This window comes from Sinocyclocheilus grahami, unplaced genomic scaffold, assembly GCF_001515645.1.
Source record: "Sinocyclocheilus grahami isolate Dianchi unplaced genomic scaffold, SAMN03320097.WGS_v1.1 scaffold160.1, whole genome shotgun sequence".
In the NCBI taxonomy this organism is placed as follows: Eukaryota; Metazoa; Chordata; class Actinopteri; order Cypriniformes; family Cyprinidae; genus Sinocyclocheilus; species Sinocyclocheilus grahami.
Genome location: NW_015505339.1, coordinates 1363403 through 1379533, shown reverse-complemented (window position 1 = coordinate 1379533; position 16131 = coordinate 1363403). Strand labels below are relative to the sequence as shown.

The following is a 16131-nucleotide window of genomic DNA, read 5'->3' as shown; positions in this document are numbered from 1 at the left end:
TGCTGTCTCTCTCTCTCACACACACACACACACACACACACACACACACACACACATTCAGCTGCTGTCTCTCAGGCTGTGGCACATCCACATGTATCTCGCAGCAAGTGCTGCTGTCTGTCTCTCTCCTAATACTATCTTTATTTGTTCTGTTTCACTGATGGCTGTAAAGGTCTTTATTAAGTTGGTGAATTTGTTGAAGTAGAGGTTTCTTATGGATCTGTATTTATGACGGAGGAGGTCTCTGTCTCGATCTCTCCTGTCTCACAGTGAGCACACACTCTCTGCTCTCTGGGTAAGCAGCTCTTTCTGTGTCTGCCGGTCTCGATGGCTAGACTGTGCTCACTGAGCCTGTACTTGGTCAGGATCCATCTCTGCTTTGTGTCTCTGACACTCTGGAGATAATCTTCCAATTCATAATTTGATTTTAGAGTTCGATAGAATTGTAATTTACTTTGTGTTTTAGTTTCCTGATCCCAATGTTCCAGATATGTATTTTTAGATAGTTTGATAATTTTATTTATTTTGATGTTCGGGTGAGAAGCAGTGCTGGTTTGAGACTGGTTAGTGTTAGTAGAGTTAGTCAGGTTAGTAAGTCTCAGAACTAGCTGACTGAGTGGACTCTTTTCGGGGTTCAGTTCTTGGGTTTGAATTGCTTTAAAATGTAGTGATTCTGTGGGACTTGATTTAAGATGCATCCAGAATTTGAGGGATCTTTTATGCATATTGATAATCAATGGGAATCAGCCTAATTCTGCCCTGCATGCATTATTGGGGGTTTTTCTTTGTAGTTTTATAATCATTTTGCAGAATTCTGTGTGTATGGCTTCTGTTGGATGTCGGTCCCATCTAGTGTAGCTCTGATCACTGAGTGGACCCCAAACCTCACTTCCATACAGCGCTATGGGCTGAATCACACTATCAAAGATTTTACACCAAATTGGAAGCGGTATTTCAATATTTTTGAATGTTTTTCTTGATTGCGTATAGAGCTCTTTGAGCTTTATCTTTGAGAGCATTCACTGCCAAACTGAAACTCCCCGATGCAGTGATGATCAGGCCGAGGTAGCCTAAGTGTACTGCATGGTGTGTTCTAGGGCAGTGCTGCCTAGACTGAACTGGTATCTGTGTTCCTGGCATCTAGGCTTTTTCTGAAAGACCATAATGTTGGTCTTTTTGAGGTTTACTGCCAGGGCCCAGTTCTGGCAACAGTTGTCCAGCAGGTCCAGGTGCTGCTGTGGTCCCTGTGGGGTCACTCTCTCTCTCTCTCTCTATAGAACAGAATATTCAACTGTAATGTTCCCATAATGTTTGGGAAATTATAAATTTACAAAACTGGATGTTTTGAACGTTCAAAGAGCATTCAGAAATAATGTTTTAATAACCTAATGGAAATGTTAGCAAAATGTTCTTGGAACATAGATTTGTTAGCTGGGAAGCAGGTTGTATATTCAAAACAGCACCAGAAGAGGGAGACAGAAAATTTGCGTGAAAACTTTGCAAGCTCAGCATTTCTATTAAAATGCAAACATTCCTTCAAATGCCTCCATCTTGTAAAAGTACCACCAATGTTTACCCTTGTTTTACCCCATTTTCTGTCTCTGTGTATTCTGGCAAGTCATTCTAATTTTTGCATGCACTTCTGTAAAGCAAAACATATATTCTGTTCCCAAGATTTTTTTACCTAAAAATCTTACAAAAGTCACACTTTCCAAAACGAATTGACAACAGATTATGAAATCTTTATTTCTAGATTTATGAAATAGTTTCCACTCTAAAAAATGCCAAGCAAAATATATATTTTTTATATATATTGTTTTAGTTTGACCCACAAGAAACTTTCATCAAATAAAATACTAAAATGTACATTGTAGTAAATATTTTATTTTGGACAGAATTGTCCATTTATATGGCTTGAGATCCTCATAATGAATAATCTGATCATTGTTGAATCACAATCATTACGTAGAACAACCTTTACTCCCATTTAAGGAGTTCTGGTTTAAATTTCATTCTGCATTTAAACTAAAAGCAGCATAAAGTATCATACAAACAGAAATATTAAAATATTTTGCAGTGTACCTGCCAAGAATAATGCATATAATGCATAAGCATGAGTATTTTTGAAAACAAAAATATAAAAATGTTCTTTTGAGCAAGAAATATAATTCCAAAAGAAGAAAATAATGAAGATAAATGCTACGTTAAGGCATTATAGTTCAACATTTTCAGAAATCTTGAACTCTAAGGTTTTTGAAGTCTTCTTTATGTTCAGTCTTTCAGTCAGTCACAGTTTTTGTTCTTGATCCTCATGTGATGTTCATTCTTCAGAGCATAACGCTGCTACATCCTCTGTGTGATCAGGAAAAAGACGCAGGATGTCACGGGAATATTTGGAGTAGCCGTCATAGGAAAGTAAAACTCTTTTGAGGGTGATGAAAGACACGGCCCTCTCCAGAAGATCTGAGGTGTGGATGCCGTTCTGAAGATACTCTCCAAGAGCACACTTGAGCTTCTCCAAACTGTTGCCACACTTTCTCTCCAAACACGTAAGAACACATCTGAAAACAACACCACAATCACATCAGTTGATGTGCATTTAAAATATTAAAATCAGATAAAATACTGATGCTTTTGTTTGAAGCACTTTATGCATCTATCTGCTCCTGAAGTTCTTCTTACCTTGCATGTTGCACATGTTGGGTCTTGATGCTGCTCTGGAAAGACATGTCCATGTAGGTCACCATGACTGATACTGATTCCTGTTGGTCTGAGTGTTGAAGTTCAAGCTCAGTTTTGACTGAAGGGTTTTCAGTGTGAAATGTTCCTCACAGGAGTTGGTGTCTCATGGATCTTTCATCTTCAGCTTCCATTTATACTCACATCTCTCTCCTCTCAGCCAATCAGAGGCCTTTTGAACAATAGTGTGTTGATGAGTGAATTGGTGGGATGTTCTCGTCACTGCCATCTGCTACTAAGGTCACTTATATTCATCTTTATGAATGTGGGGATGCAGGACATTTTAAGGTTTTTTTCAGGATATTGAACACTGATATTCTAACTCCAAAATGAAAATAACAGAATTAAATGTTTTATTTAAAAAATATCTAATAAGTTTAATAAGTCAACAAATCTTCAGCATCAGAGGCGTGAGAAAGCTTGTAGGGAATCTGCTTAATCTGTGCTTTAAACAAAGCAGTGTTTTAGTTTGCATTCCATAGTTTAATATCAAACTAAAATATTGCAATATTTTATTTTATGTAAAACTGTATATAATATCCATTTAAGTCATGTCAAATCAACAAAATGAATGAAAATAATCAATAAAAATCGAACTGTTCAAATATTTTGTTCTTTTTTATTTAAAAAAATTTTTTTTAATACATATGCATTTTTTATGTGGATTTGCATGAAGATTAACATTTCAAGTCTTTTCACACAAGTGCAGATATTTAGTGTTATATTCAGCGTTATCTTTGCTGCGATGACATCTCTCACACACGATGGGCTCCAGAGTAATTCAGATCACAAAGTATAAGAATGCCATGACTTTGATGTCATGAGATGCTTCAGTTCACAGTGATGTACATGTACTCACTGACTCCATGTGTTTCTAGTGATGAGTGTGTGCTGCTTCAGTGACATTGATGTGAACATGAGCTCTCTACGGGTCAACACTTTCCCAGATTCACCCTCCAGCTGCTCCTTTGAGCCCCTGATGGAGGATCATTGAGCATGTGGGGGTCCACACCCCTCATTGTCTGTTTGAGCTCTTCCATTGGCTACAAACTGTGAGAAACTCCAACAAGCTCACGCCTCACACATTCATATGGAGATTTGGGAGTATAAATAGAGGAGCTGCAGCCAGTGCAAAAATCTGTGCTTTAAACAAAGCAGTGTTTTAGTTTGCATTCCATAGTTTAATATCAAACTAAAATATTGCAATATTTTATTTTATGTAAAACTGTATACAATATCCATTTAAGTCATGTCAAATCAACAAAATGAATGAAAATAATCAATAAAAATCGAACTGTTCAAATATTTTGTTCTTTTTTATTTAAAAAAAATTTTTTTAATACATATGCATTTTTTATGTGGATTTGCATGAAGATTAACATTTCAAGTCTTTTCACACAAGTGCAGATATTTAGTGTTATATTCAGCGTTATCTTTGCTGCGATGACATCTCTCACACATGATGGGCTCCAGAGTAATTCAGATCACAAAGTATAAGAATGCCATGACTTTGATGTCATGAGATGCTTCAGTTCACAGTGATGTACATGTGCTCACTGACTCCATGTGTTTCTAGTGATGAGTGTGTGCTGCTTCAGTGACATTGATGTGAACATGAGCTCTCTACGGGTCAACACTTTCCCAGATTCACCCTCCAGCTGCTCCTTTGAGCCCCTGATGGAGGATCATTGAGCATGTGGGGGTCCACTCCCCTCATTGTCTGTTTGAGCTCTTCCATTGGCTACAAACTGTGAGAAACTCCAACAAGCTCACGCCTCACACATTCATATGGAGATTTGGGAGTATAAATAGAGGAGCTGCAGCCAGTGCAAATCAGACTCACTCTGAACAGAGAGATCTACAGCACAGAGATCCAGACATGACACCTACAATCATCTCAAAGGAGCAGCTCCCTCTCAACAACAAGGTACAGTCATATCCTACTTACAGCAGCATTACTGCAGCAGCTTTCACTGCTCTTCTCAATCATTGGCTTATTTGAAAGACACTTTCCCAATGCTTTTCTGTCTTCATTTGCAGCTGAGAAAGCCAAGGGTGGAGAACATGCTCAGAGATTGTGTCAACTCAAGCTCAAGTGTCTTCTGGCTCCAGAGTTCCTCAAGCAGCAGCCTGATACCAAGCTGGAGAAAGCAGATATCCTGGAGATGATGCTCAACTTCCTGCAACACCAGTTCACATGCTGTCAATCAATGCTTCTCCAGGTGTGTCGTGAGATTGTGCACTTCCTGTCCGAAGATGAGATGAAGACAGAGAGCCAGAGAAGACTGCTGAAGCACTTCCAGTAGCTGCAGACTTCATGTGAGCAGAACAGGAGGGAAAGTGTCCTGCCAGACCAGAACACCTTCAGCAAAGAGATGAATGTCAACATGAGCTCCATCTGGAGGCCTTGGTAGAGCCTTAAAGACTCAGACTGAACATCTGCACTAGACTCAGTGAACTATTATGCTTTCAGTTTTTCTTTTTGAGAAAAAGTGTTTCATGAGTTCCAGTTTGGAAGAGATATTTGTACTGCTAAGTGCTCTGATGATTCGATCTTCTATGAAGACTTAATGTTGAGTTCCAGATGGGAACATCTACTGACGTCTATATTAGACACTGACTTTAAGATACATCTGCATGTGATGTGAAAGAAACATTGTCTTTATTTTAAAGGCCATTTATTATCTGATAACTTCTCAGATACTAATGCTTTGTTCTAAAAGCAGAAAAAGAGTGAATTTCTTGATATTAATATGATGGCAAGAATCTTGCTCCATTATTAGTTCTGTACTGTTTACATAAAATGGCTCAAAATGGGCTCATATTTGATTTAATCTGAGATGATAATCATTCATAGACTATGATTCATATTTGATGTTTTTCTCTTTGGTCTGTAATAGATCAGATTCAGATTTAACCTGTTTTAAGGGTTTGTAAACATTTGTTGGTTCTCAACGTTCTCTGAATCTTTCCTGTACTGTATACAGCTGTCATTGTTCCTTCCGTGAAGGTTTATATTCTCATGACAAACTTTGTCATCTTGTCATTTGTCTTTTTAATTGATCATGTGATCATTTTTGTCCTTCCGTGAAGGTGACTGACGTTTTAAAAGTCTAAAGAGGTTCAGTGAATGTATTTCTTCTGTGAAATAAAACAATCAACTGAATGTCTTACGTATTCTGTGGTTTTTAATACCATCGTATCCTGAATCCCCATCCCATTTTCCACGTTTTTCCCACAAAAACTCATCCAAAAATACATGCCAATGGCAATAGTCACACTCAGTAATCACAATCATTCCTTCAACACTCTTTCACATAACATTTTACTCTCAGACACAATTTCTCTATCAAGAAAACTGTATACTGAATATACAGTTACTGTATTCTGAAGGTTTTAAAGGCACTCATTAACCTGTATCACAGATCTTGACTAATTAATTAGTCCATAAGTAGGATGTATATCGCAAACAACACCAGAAGAGGTGCTGTATTCCTTACAACTTCATCAGCAAGGTGCAAGTGTCCCTTGGATATTGCTAAGCATTGGTATATTTTTATAAACACACACATAAGTCAATATTGTGGTTGAAAAATACTCACCAAAGACTTTTGATATACCAAGACGGTCCACTTATGTAATACTGGGGAGAATGGGAGAACGTATTACCCGAAACTGCGGAATGGCGCCAACTGCTAAAGTCATTGAGTCAGTTGCATTAGAAGCTCTGATTGCCATAGAATCAGTCAGCACTCTTAATTAATGCTGGAACCTGAAATCATTTTTCTCGCTCTCTTGGGGTACGCAAACTCCTGATCGGGAATCACTGACTTAAAATGCATTTCAGCAAAGTGTTCAAAACATTTATTGTTTTAACTGAGAGCAGAAACACAAAATATATTCATGGGATGTATAGGAATGTATTGATGTAAGTAAATGTAAATTTGGTCTCCTCTTTTAAAACAAAAGCTAAATGTGGTAATCTGACCGGTTATGGAGCAGGAAACCTTCATAATGCACATCAAATAAGACACTGAATGGAAATTGCAGTAAAAAAACAACTTTTATTTTCAATCTTTTGAAGTCATTATCCAGTATCTGGCTTGAGATAATTGTTGCATCACAACAGAACAACATTTACTCCAATTAAAGGAGTTTTGGTTTAAATCTCTTCATGCATTTTTAAACAAAAAGCAGCATAAAGTATCATTCACTTACAAACACTACTATTAAAAAATATATTGCAGTGTAATAATTATGAATATAATGCATAAAACCGAGCATTTGTGAAAACACAAATATAAAAACATTCTTTCGAGCAAGAAATAAATGTAAATGTAAAAATCATTAAGGCACAAAGTTATAAATACAAAGTTAAAGGCACTATAGTGAGAGATTTTCAAAAAAGATGAAGTCTTCTTTATGTTCAGTCTTTCTCATAAGAGTCATTTATGTGAGTTTTTGTTCTTGATCCTCATGTGATGTTCATTCTTCAGAGCATAACGCTGCTACATCCTCTGTGTGATCAGGAAAAAGACGCAGGATGTCACGGGAATATTTGGAGTAGCCGTCATAGGAAAGTAAAACTCTTTTGAGGGTGATGAAAGACACGGCCCTCTCCAGAAGATCTGAGGTGTGGACGCCGTTCTGAAGATACTCTCCAAGAGCACACTTGAGCTTCTCCAAACTGTTGCCACACTTTCTCTCCAAACACGTAAGAACACATCTGAAAACAACACCACAATCACGTCAGTTGATGTGCATTTAAAATATTAAAATCAGATAAAATACTGATGCTTTTGTTTGAAGCTCTTTATGCATCTATCTGTTCCTGAAGTTCTTCTTACCTTGCATGTTGCACATGTTGGGTCTTGATGCTGCTCTGGAAAGACATGTCCATGTAGGTCACCATGACTGATACTGATTCCTGTTGGTCTGAGTGTTGAAGTTCAAGCTCAGTTTTGACTGAAGGGTTTTCAGTGTGAAATGTTCCTCACAGGAGTTGGTGTCTCATGGATCTTTCATCTTCAGCTTCCATTTATACTCACATCTCTCTCCTCTCAGCCAATCAGAGGCCTCCGAATTTTGAACAATAGTGTGTTGATGAGTGAATTGATGGGATGTTCTCGTCACTGCCATCTGCTACTAAGGTCACTTATATTCATCTTTATGAATGTGGGGATGCAGGACATTTCAAGTTCCCACAAGATGGTCTATTCAAGAATTTTGCAGTTACAGCTATTGGGAATTAGTAAACAGGACACAGTACATATGCTCTAAAAAAAATTCTTAAGACAATGAGAAATGTAAAGAATTACACATTTCAGCACGGGTTCAGTTTCCATCTTTATAGTCCGTATACTGAATTTTAAAGACATAAATGTCAAAAGCAAAATACATTTCCAGTTTAGGTTTAAAGGAATAATTCTTACAAAAACTGGCTGAAAATATATTCACCCTCAAGCCACCCAAGATGTAGATTAGTTCACTTCTTCATCAGATTTGGAGAAATGTAGCATTACATCACTTGCTCACCAGTGGATCTTCTGAAGTGAATGGGAGCCATCAGAATGAAAGTCTAAATGATAAAAACATCACAATAATCCACACGTCTCCAGTCCATCAGTTAAAGTCTGACGAAGTCAAAAGCTGTGTGTTTGTAAGAAGCAAAACCATTTAACTGTAAACTGTCACTTGTGGACAAAATATGAGTCCATAATCCATAATATCGCTTCCTCCAGTGAAAAGTGTCCATCCCCTGTTGTTCTCTCACAGCAAAATCCACCAACAAATTTGTTTAGATTTGTTTTGTAAATGGCGCTTGATCTGTGCATATTTCTCTCCTAATTCAGACAAGACAGCTTTTTTCTTTTTTCTTTTTTACTGGAGGAAGCGATATTACGGATTATGGACTTGTATTGTTGCCGGAAGCAACAGTTTGAAGTTAAAAATGTCTTAATGGATTTGCTTCTTACAAACATGCAACTTTTTGCTTCACTACACATTAATTAAAGGACTGGAGTTGTGTGTATTACTTGTGGATTATTGTGGTGTTTTATCAGCTCATGCATGTATGTAAATATCCATAAGTGTGTGTTTGTCAAATCTGGTGCTTGTGTTGGGGTTTAGGATGCTAATGACACTAGAACTGTGACTCTCCAGAGTTTCCCACACACACACAACAATAGAAGTGTGTCTATTCACATGATAATTAGATGGACAAATAGGCCTACTATTAAAACATCGAAGGTTGCTTTCAAATGCTTTCCCTGATTCATTTAATTGAAATCATGTGAAGCATGTCTGTGCAGTTATTTTAATTTTTTTTAATCAAACCAAATCTTGCAGTCTTGCAGATTTTTTAAACAAAGTATATTTTTAACTTTACACAAACAATTATTTCAGCCTATCATCATAAAAGCTTCTGTGTGACACACAGCAAAGATGTCAGTGTTTGAGAGCTATGTTAGTCCTGTGGGACGCCGTGTGTCTCTGTGGCTCCACCAGCTCCAGGAGCATTGGGGCGTGTGATCGGGGTCCACATTATGCCGTGAACCGCTGTCTGTGTGTGTGTGTGTGTGTGTGTGTCTGTGTGAAACACAAACCTGAGAACAGGTAGCCTACAACCACTGATCTACAGAACAGAATATCCTGTTACATATAATACTGCATCATTACAGCATTTTAACTGATTTTAAACTGTAGCCGCATGTGCTGATTTTATTCATGAACAATTAAACTGTCAGAGAGTCATATGGAAATTTACAGCTAAAAGAAGTTATACATTTAAAGTCTTTTAAAAATGTCATTGCTTTGCACGTTTTTAAAATGAACACTGTTGTGTTGTTTTACTATATAGGCATAAAATGTTCTTTTATATTAAAGGGGTCATATGATGCGATTTCAATTTTTCCTTTCTCTTTGGAGTGTTAGGCATTTCCGTCACACGCTTGAGGTATTCGACCAATCACAAGGCACTGGATAGCTGGCCAATCAGAGCACACCTCGCTTTTCAGACCAATGAGCTTTGTAAAAATCGACGCGTTTCAGAAAGGCAGGGCATAGAGGAGAAACAATAATGTACAGTATGTGGAAAATATTGTGTTTTTTTAACCTCAAACCGCTTAAACATATTTCATTTCACCAAATTCACAAAATAATGTTCTTTTTAGCAGCATCATATGACCCCTTTAAAGCTGCAGTCCATAACTTTTGCCTATTGTCGCCATCTCTGTTTGAAAAATTGGAATTGCAGCTGTGTGCGGAATTATCTAGCTTGCGTGGGTTGTGCGGCGGCACGGCTCCAGCGCGGATGAATCTAATGTTCTGAAGAGCATGTGTGGCAGTCAGTCACCGCATTTACTGTACTTCGCAATCACAGATTCTAGCCTATGTCTTGGAATATGACCCAAATAAGAATTTTCACTAGATATTGCCATCTGAACAAGTAAGTAACAAGTCTGCCACGTTTATTGTTCTGACCAACTGAGGAAAAAAGCATTACCATAGCCTAAATCTCACTACCAACGGTAATTCAATCTAAAGACCGGTTAGCTCATATTAACTGTAAAATATTACATCAAACCATTCAAATTATTATTATTGTTATACTTTATTCTCAAATGATTAATGTTAACAACATCAGCATTGGTGACTATGAGTAGGCCTATAGTGTGTATTAGTGTGTTGATTTCAATTTCTGCAAAGTCTAATTGTCATACTCTTCGAATTTCATTTTAAGAAATTCCTTGAACTCAAAAAGCAAATTATGCTCCCTTCTAACTGATTTTCTTTCAAATACAAATCGTTGTAATCCCAGGCTATCTGTAATTAGAAGCACATTTATAACTGGAATATAATTTAATTTCATTCACATGTGTTTCATAAACACATAATCCTTTATGGATTACAATCCGCCATCAAAATGATACATTTAATTATTCTGGCTGCTGTGAGAAAAGGCTATAAACGACCGGCCACCTGCAGAATCCTTACATGCAATAGCCTAGTAGCCGGGACAACTTCTTTATGTTTACAGAGGTGACGTAATGATGCAGTGCCATGCTTGAATTTCCCGCGAAAACCTACCCGTACCCCTCAAATTAGAAAACATTATTATAAGCTAACCATTGTGAATCGGGCTAAAGTAAGGCGACAGTTTTGAACACTGGCTGGTTATGTACTTGCTCAAATATTGATTTCGGATCATTTTTTACCAAAAAAAGTTACGGACTGCAGCTTTAACTAAAATCTTGGTAGGCTATGGCATGTGTTTGTTTATGACATTGATGTGAACATGAGCTCTCTACAGGTCAGCACTTTCCCAGATTCACCCTCCAGCTGCTCCTTTGAGCCCCTGATGGAGGATCATTGAGCATGTGGGGGTCCACATCCCTCATTGTCTGTTTGAGCTCTTCCATTGACTCCAAACTGTGAGAAACTCCAACAAGCTCAAGCCTCACACATTCATATGGAGATTTGGGAGTATAAATAGAGGAGCTGCAGCCAGTGCAAATCAGACTCACTCTGAACAGAGAGATCTACAGCACAGAGATCCAGACATGACACCTACAATCATCTCAAAGGAGCAGCTCCCTCTCAACAACAAGGTACAGTCATATCCTACTTACAGCAGCATTACTGCAGCAGCTTTCACTGCTCTTCTCAATCATTGGCTTATTTGAAAGACACTTTCCTAATTCTGATGAGTCGATCTTCTATGAAGACTTAATGTTGAGTTCCAGATGGGAACATTTACTGACATCTACATTAGACACTGACTTTAAGATACATCTGCATGTGATGTGAAAGAAACATTGTCTTTATTTTAAAGGCCATTTATTATCTGATAACTTCTCAGATACTAATGCTTTGTTCTAAAAGCAGAAAAAGAGTGAATTTCTTGATATTAATATGATGGCAAGAATCTTGCTCCATTATTAGTTCTGTACTGTTTATATAAAATGGCTCAAAGTGGGCTCATATTTGATTTAATCTGAGATGATAATCATTCATACACTATGATTCATATTTCTTTTTTTTTGCTCTTTGGTCTGTAATAGATCAGATTCAGATTTAAACGTTTGTTGGTTCTCAACGTTCTCTGAATCTTTCCTGTACTGTATACAGCTGTCATTGTTCCTTCCGTGAAGGTTTATATTCTCATGACAAACTTTGTCATCTTGTCATTTGTCTTTTTAATTGATCATGTGATCATTTTTGTCCTTCTGTGAAGGTGACTGAAGTTTTAAAAGTCTAACGCAGTTCAGTGAATGTATTTCTGCTGCAAAATAAAACAATCAACTGAATGTCTGACATTTTCTGTGATTATTGTAATTTTATCTTAAATCCCCATCCGACTTAGTTTTTCTGTGTTTTCCCCAAAAACACACTGGACACACAGTAGTTACAATAATTTCTTCAACACTCTCACACATCATTTCACTCTCAGACTCAATTTGTCTATCAAGAGAAAGCTATAAACTGAAGGTTTTAAAGGCACTCATTAAACTGTATCACAGATCTTGACTAATTAATTAGTCCATTAGTGGGATGTACATTGCAAACAGCACCAGAAGAGAGAGACAGAGACAGGTCCTTTATGAAAATTAACCATGGTTTTATTATACTGTAGTAAAAGTTTAGTAACCATGTGTTTTTGGTGTACTGATTACCATTTGAATAACCACAGTTTTACAATGGTTAAACTATGGCTAGTTCAACTAAACCATGGTTAATTTGCGGTTACCATGATTTAACTATAGTAACCATGGTTCTATTTATTTGTTCTAAAACCATGGTTAATTTTTTATAAGGGGTAAACAGTTTGTCCCTATAATTAGTCATGCCAGTGAATAACTGATTATTTGTTACATAGAAAACAAAGAAAAACAAACGACCGAGAATGTATGTTGTGACTAGACAACAGATGTGGACAATAGCAAAGTACATTTACTTGTGTAGCCTACTGTACTTAAGTACACTTTTTGAGTATTTGTACTTTACTTTAGTTTAATTTTTTTCAGGGAACTTATGACTTTAACTTCACTACATTTGAAAGACAAATATCAAACTTTTCACTCCACTACATTTCTATCAAGGGCCTTGACCTAGAAAGTCGTGACTATGGGTTTTTTGTTTTTCTTCTAAAAAAATGTGACCTTTTTTTATTTTTAGACAGCATATCAGTTATTACTGCTGTGAGGTTACGTGAAGTGATTTCCCAGCATTTTTGAACACTGACCAGTTGCAAATGTGATATTTATTTACAAAAACTCAACGATAAGTTAATATTGTGGTATACTGTATATTAGACACAATATTGTCCAATTTTGCAAAATTGTGTAAACTAAAATAGTACCTATAAAGCCACAGAAGAAATGTTGTGCATCTCTTTAAAAAACAAAACAATAGGTGTACCATGAGTACCATGAGAGCGATTAGAGAGCATTTTTAACATTTTTGTTTTGATGTCAAATAAGTCTTGCTGCTTTGCTTTTTTTTGTTAAAGCAGTGTTGCTATTGTAAAGTTATACAGCTACAGTTGTGTTGCTGTGCTTTAAAGCAGGTTTGATTTTTTTTCCTATCAGTCTGTATTTACAGCAATTTCACTGTCCACTCTGTTCAAATGTGGATGAATGGTTACACGTACATGTGTGCACACACTGCCAGAGCTGTGTGGATCACTGCCATGCTGCTTTTGTGGGGGTGGGTAGGGGTGTTAAATACTCTCAAAACTTGAAAACGAATGTGTGAATGAGTGTGAATCCATGCGTCTCTGTAACTCCAGCAGCTCTAGAAGTGTGTGACTGAGAGTCAATTTTAAATATGTATTGGAAAGCAGTGTCTTTGACTGAGCGGGTGGCGGCCCACATTCCTCGTGTGATTTTATTTTTTAAGTTACAGTTGTTACTGGAGGAAAATTATACAGTAGGCTACCATTATATTTGAATTGAGTGAATGAACAGAGTATGAGAAACTGAACTCACTCAAAAACTCTCAAAGGCAATGGAACTCCACTAAGAGACCAAAGGTCAGAGGTCAACATCAATGGATTGGACTTAATACTATTTCAACTTGATACTGAACACTGATAATCTAACTCCAAAATGAAAAGAACATAATTAAATGTTTTATTTAAAAAATATCTTCAGTTTCATGTACAAAGTCAACAAATCTTCAGCATCAGAGGCGTGAGAAAGCTTGTAGGGAATCTGTCCTGCATTAAGGCTCATTATCATGTGAATAGACACACTTCTATTGTTGTGTGTGTGTGGGAAACTCTGGAGAACAGAGTCACAGTTCTAGTGTCATTAGCATCCTAAACCCCAACACAAGCTCAAGATTTGACAAACACACACTTATGGATATTTACATACATGCATGAGCTTGACGAGCTGGTTTGATGTCATCAGCGGCATGAACAGAATTCCAGCACTATCTCGGTTTATTTTTCTGAATGCATCGTGAACTTTTAACTGAAAAGCTTTTGCATCAGGCGCTTAAGATACTTTTGTCATCTAAACAAACATGCCTCACAAGTTTAACTAAAATGTTACTAAAATCTATTTGCTGCTAAAAAGCAATTAAAAAGTGATGTTTTACATATTCAATAATAAATTTAATATCCATATTTTTGCATATTCTCATTGCATAATAATAATTCTGATCAGAAGGTGATAACTTACTGACTCCTGCATCAAGTCAGGACATGTCTCAGTGCATCAGGACGTTTCCCTCCAGATGGTTGGTGACGTCAGGTTGAAGTCTTCAGTGTCACTAATGCTCCATTCAGGACTCTGGATGCTTTTGTGCTCCATTGATGTGAACACAGAGAGTCAGTGTGGGAACCTCACATGAGATCTACTCACACTGACCAGCACAAACACACACACATCTGCTTCATCTGGAGCCCATCGTGTGTGAGTGACGTTATGCCAGCAATGATAATGCTGAATATCATAAATTATGACACTAAATATTTGCACTTTCTTTGAGAAGACTTAAAATGTTGCTCTTCATGCAAATCCTCATAAATAAATCCATGTTTAAATAATACTGTAAGAACTTGTTTGCCCAAAATAAGAAAACATTTCAACAGTTTGATTTTTATTGATTAACCTTAATTTTGTTATTCATTTTGTTATGTTTTGACGTGACCTAAACGTGATGAGTTTTATATAAAAGAAAATATTGTAATATTTTAGTTTGATATTAAACTATGGAATGCAAACCAAATCACTGCTTTGTTTAAAGCACAGAGTAATTCAGATCACAAAGTGTAAGAATGCCATGACTTTTTGATGTCATGAAATGCTTCAGTGACATTGATGTGAACATGAGCTCTCTACAGGTCAGCACTTTCCCAGATTCTCCCTCCAGCTGCTCCTTTGAGCCCCTGATGGAGGATCATTGAGCATGTGGGGGTCCACATCCCTCATTGTCTGTTTGAGCTCTTCCATTGGCTCCAAACTGTGAGAAACTCCAACAAGCTCAAGCCTCACACATTCATATGGAGATTTGGGAGTATAAATAGAGGAGCTGCAGCCAGTGCAAATCAGACTCACTCTGAACAGAGAGATCTACAGCACAGAGATCCAGACATGACACCTACAATCATCTCAAAGGAGCAGCTCCCTCTCAACAACAAGGTACAGTCATATCCTACTTACAGCAGCATTACTGCAGCAGCTTTCACTGCTCTTCTCAATCATTGGCTTATTTGAAAGACACTTTCCTAATGCTTTTCTGTCTTCATTTGCAGCTGAGAAAACCAATGGTAGAGAAGATGCTCAGACATCGTATCAACAGCAGCATCGAGCAGCTCAAGTGTCTTCTGGCAGATATCCTGGAGATGACGCTCAACCTCCTGCAATGCCACAACACCAGTTCACATGCTGTCAATCAAGTCTTCTCCGGGTGTGTCCGTGAGATTGTGCACTTCTTGTCCAAACATGAGATGAAGACAGAGAGCCAGAGAAGACTGCTGAAGCACTTCCAGTAGCTGCAGACTTCATGTGAGCAGAACAGGAGGGAAAGTGTCCTGCCAGACCAGAACACCTTCAGCAAAGAGATGCATGTCAACATGAGCTCCATCTGGAGGCCTTGGTAGAGCCTTAAAGACTCAGACTGAACTCTGCACAAGACTCAGTGAACTATTATGCTTTCAGTTTCTCTTTTTGAGGAAAAGTGTTTCATGAGTTCCAGTTTGGAAGAGATATTTGTACTGCTAAGTGCTCTGATGATTCAATCTTCTATGAAGACTTCATATCGAGTTCCAGAGGGGAACATTTACTGACGTCTATATTAGACAACACTGACTTTTACATTCTTCATTTGATGTGAAGTAAACACTTTCTTTATTATTTTAAAGGCCATTTATAATCTGAAAAC

The 16131-nt window shown here is 37.3% G+C and overlaps 1 protein-coding gene across 1 annotated transcript; it reads left to right on the top strand.

Annotated features, from left to right (window-relative positions):
- Window positions 1–4182: 4182 nt before the first annotated feature.
- LOC107592880 (transcription factor HES-5-like) lies at window positions 4183–5552 on the top strand. Its single transcript, XM_016282457.1, has 3 exons — window positions 4183–4213; window positions 4592–4666; window positions 4780–5552. The coding sequence occupies exons 1-3, from the start codon at window positions 4183–4185 to the stop codon at window positions 5043–5045; spliced, it is 372 nt and encodes a 123-aa protein (XP_016137943.1). The 3' UTR covers window positions 5046–5552.
- Window positions 5553–16131: the final 10579 nt, after the last annotated feature.

Coding starts and splice junctions, on each gene's coding strand:
- LOC107592880 (XM_016282457.1), top strand. CDS start 4,183: ATGACATCTCTCACACATGATGGGCTCCAGA. Junction 4,214..4,591: donor CACACATGATGGGCTCCAGA/GTAATTCAGATC, acceptor CACTCTGAACAG/AGAGATCTACAGCACAGAGA. Junction 4,667..4,779: donor AGCTCCCTCTCAACAACAAG/GTACAGTCATAT, acceptor CTTCATTTGCAG/CTGAGAAAGCCAAGGGTGGA.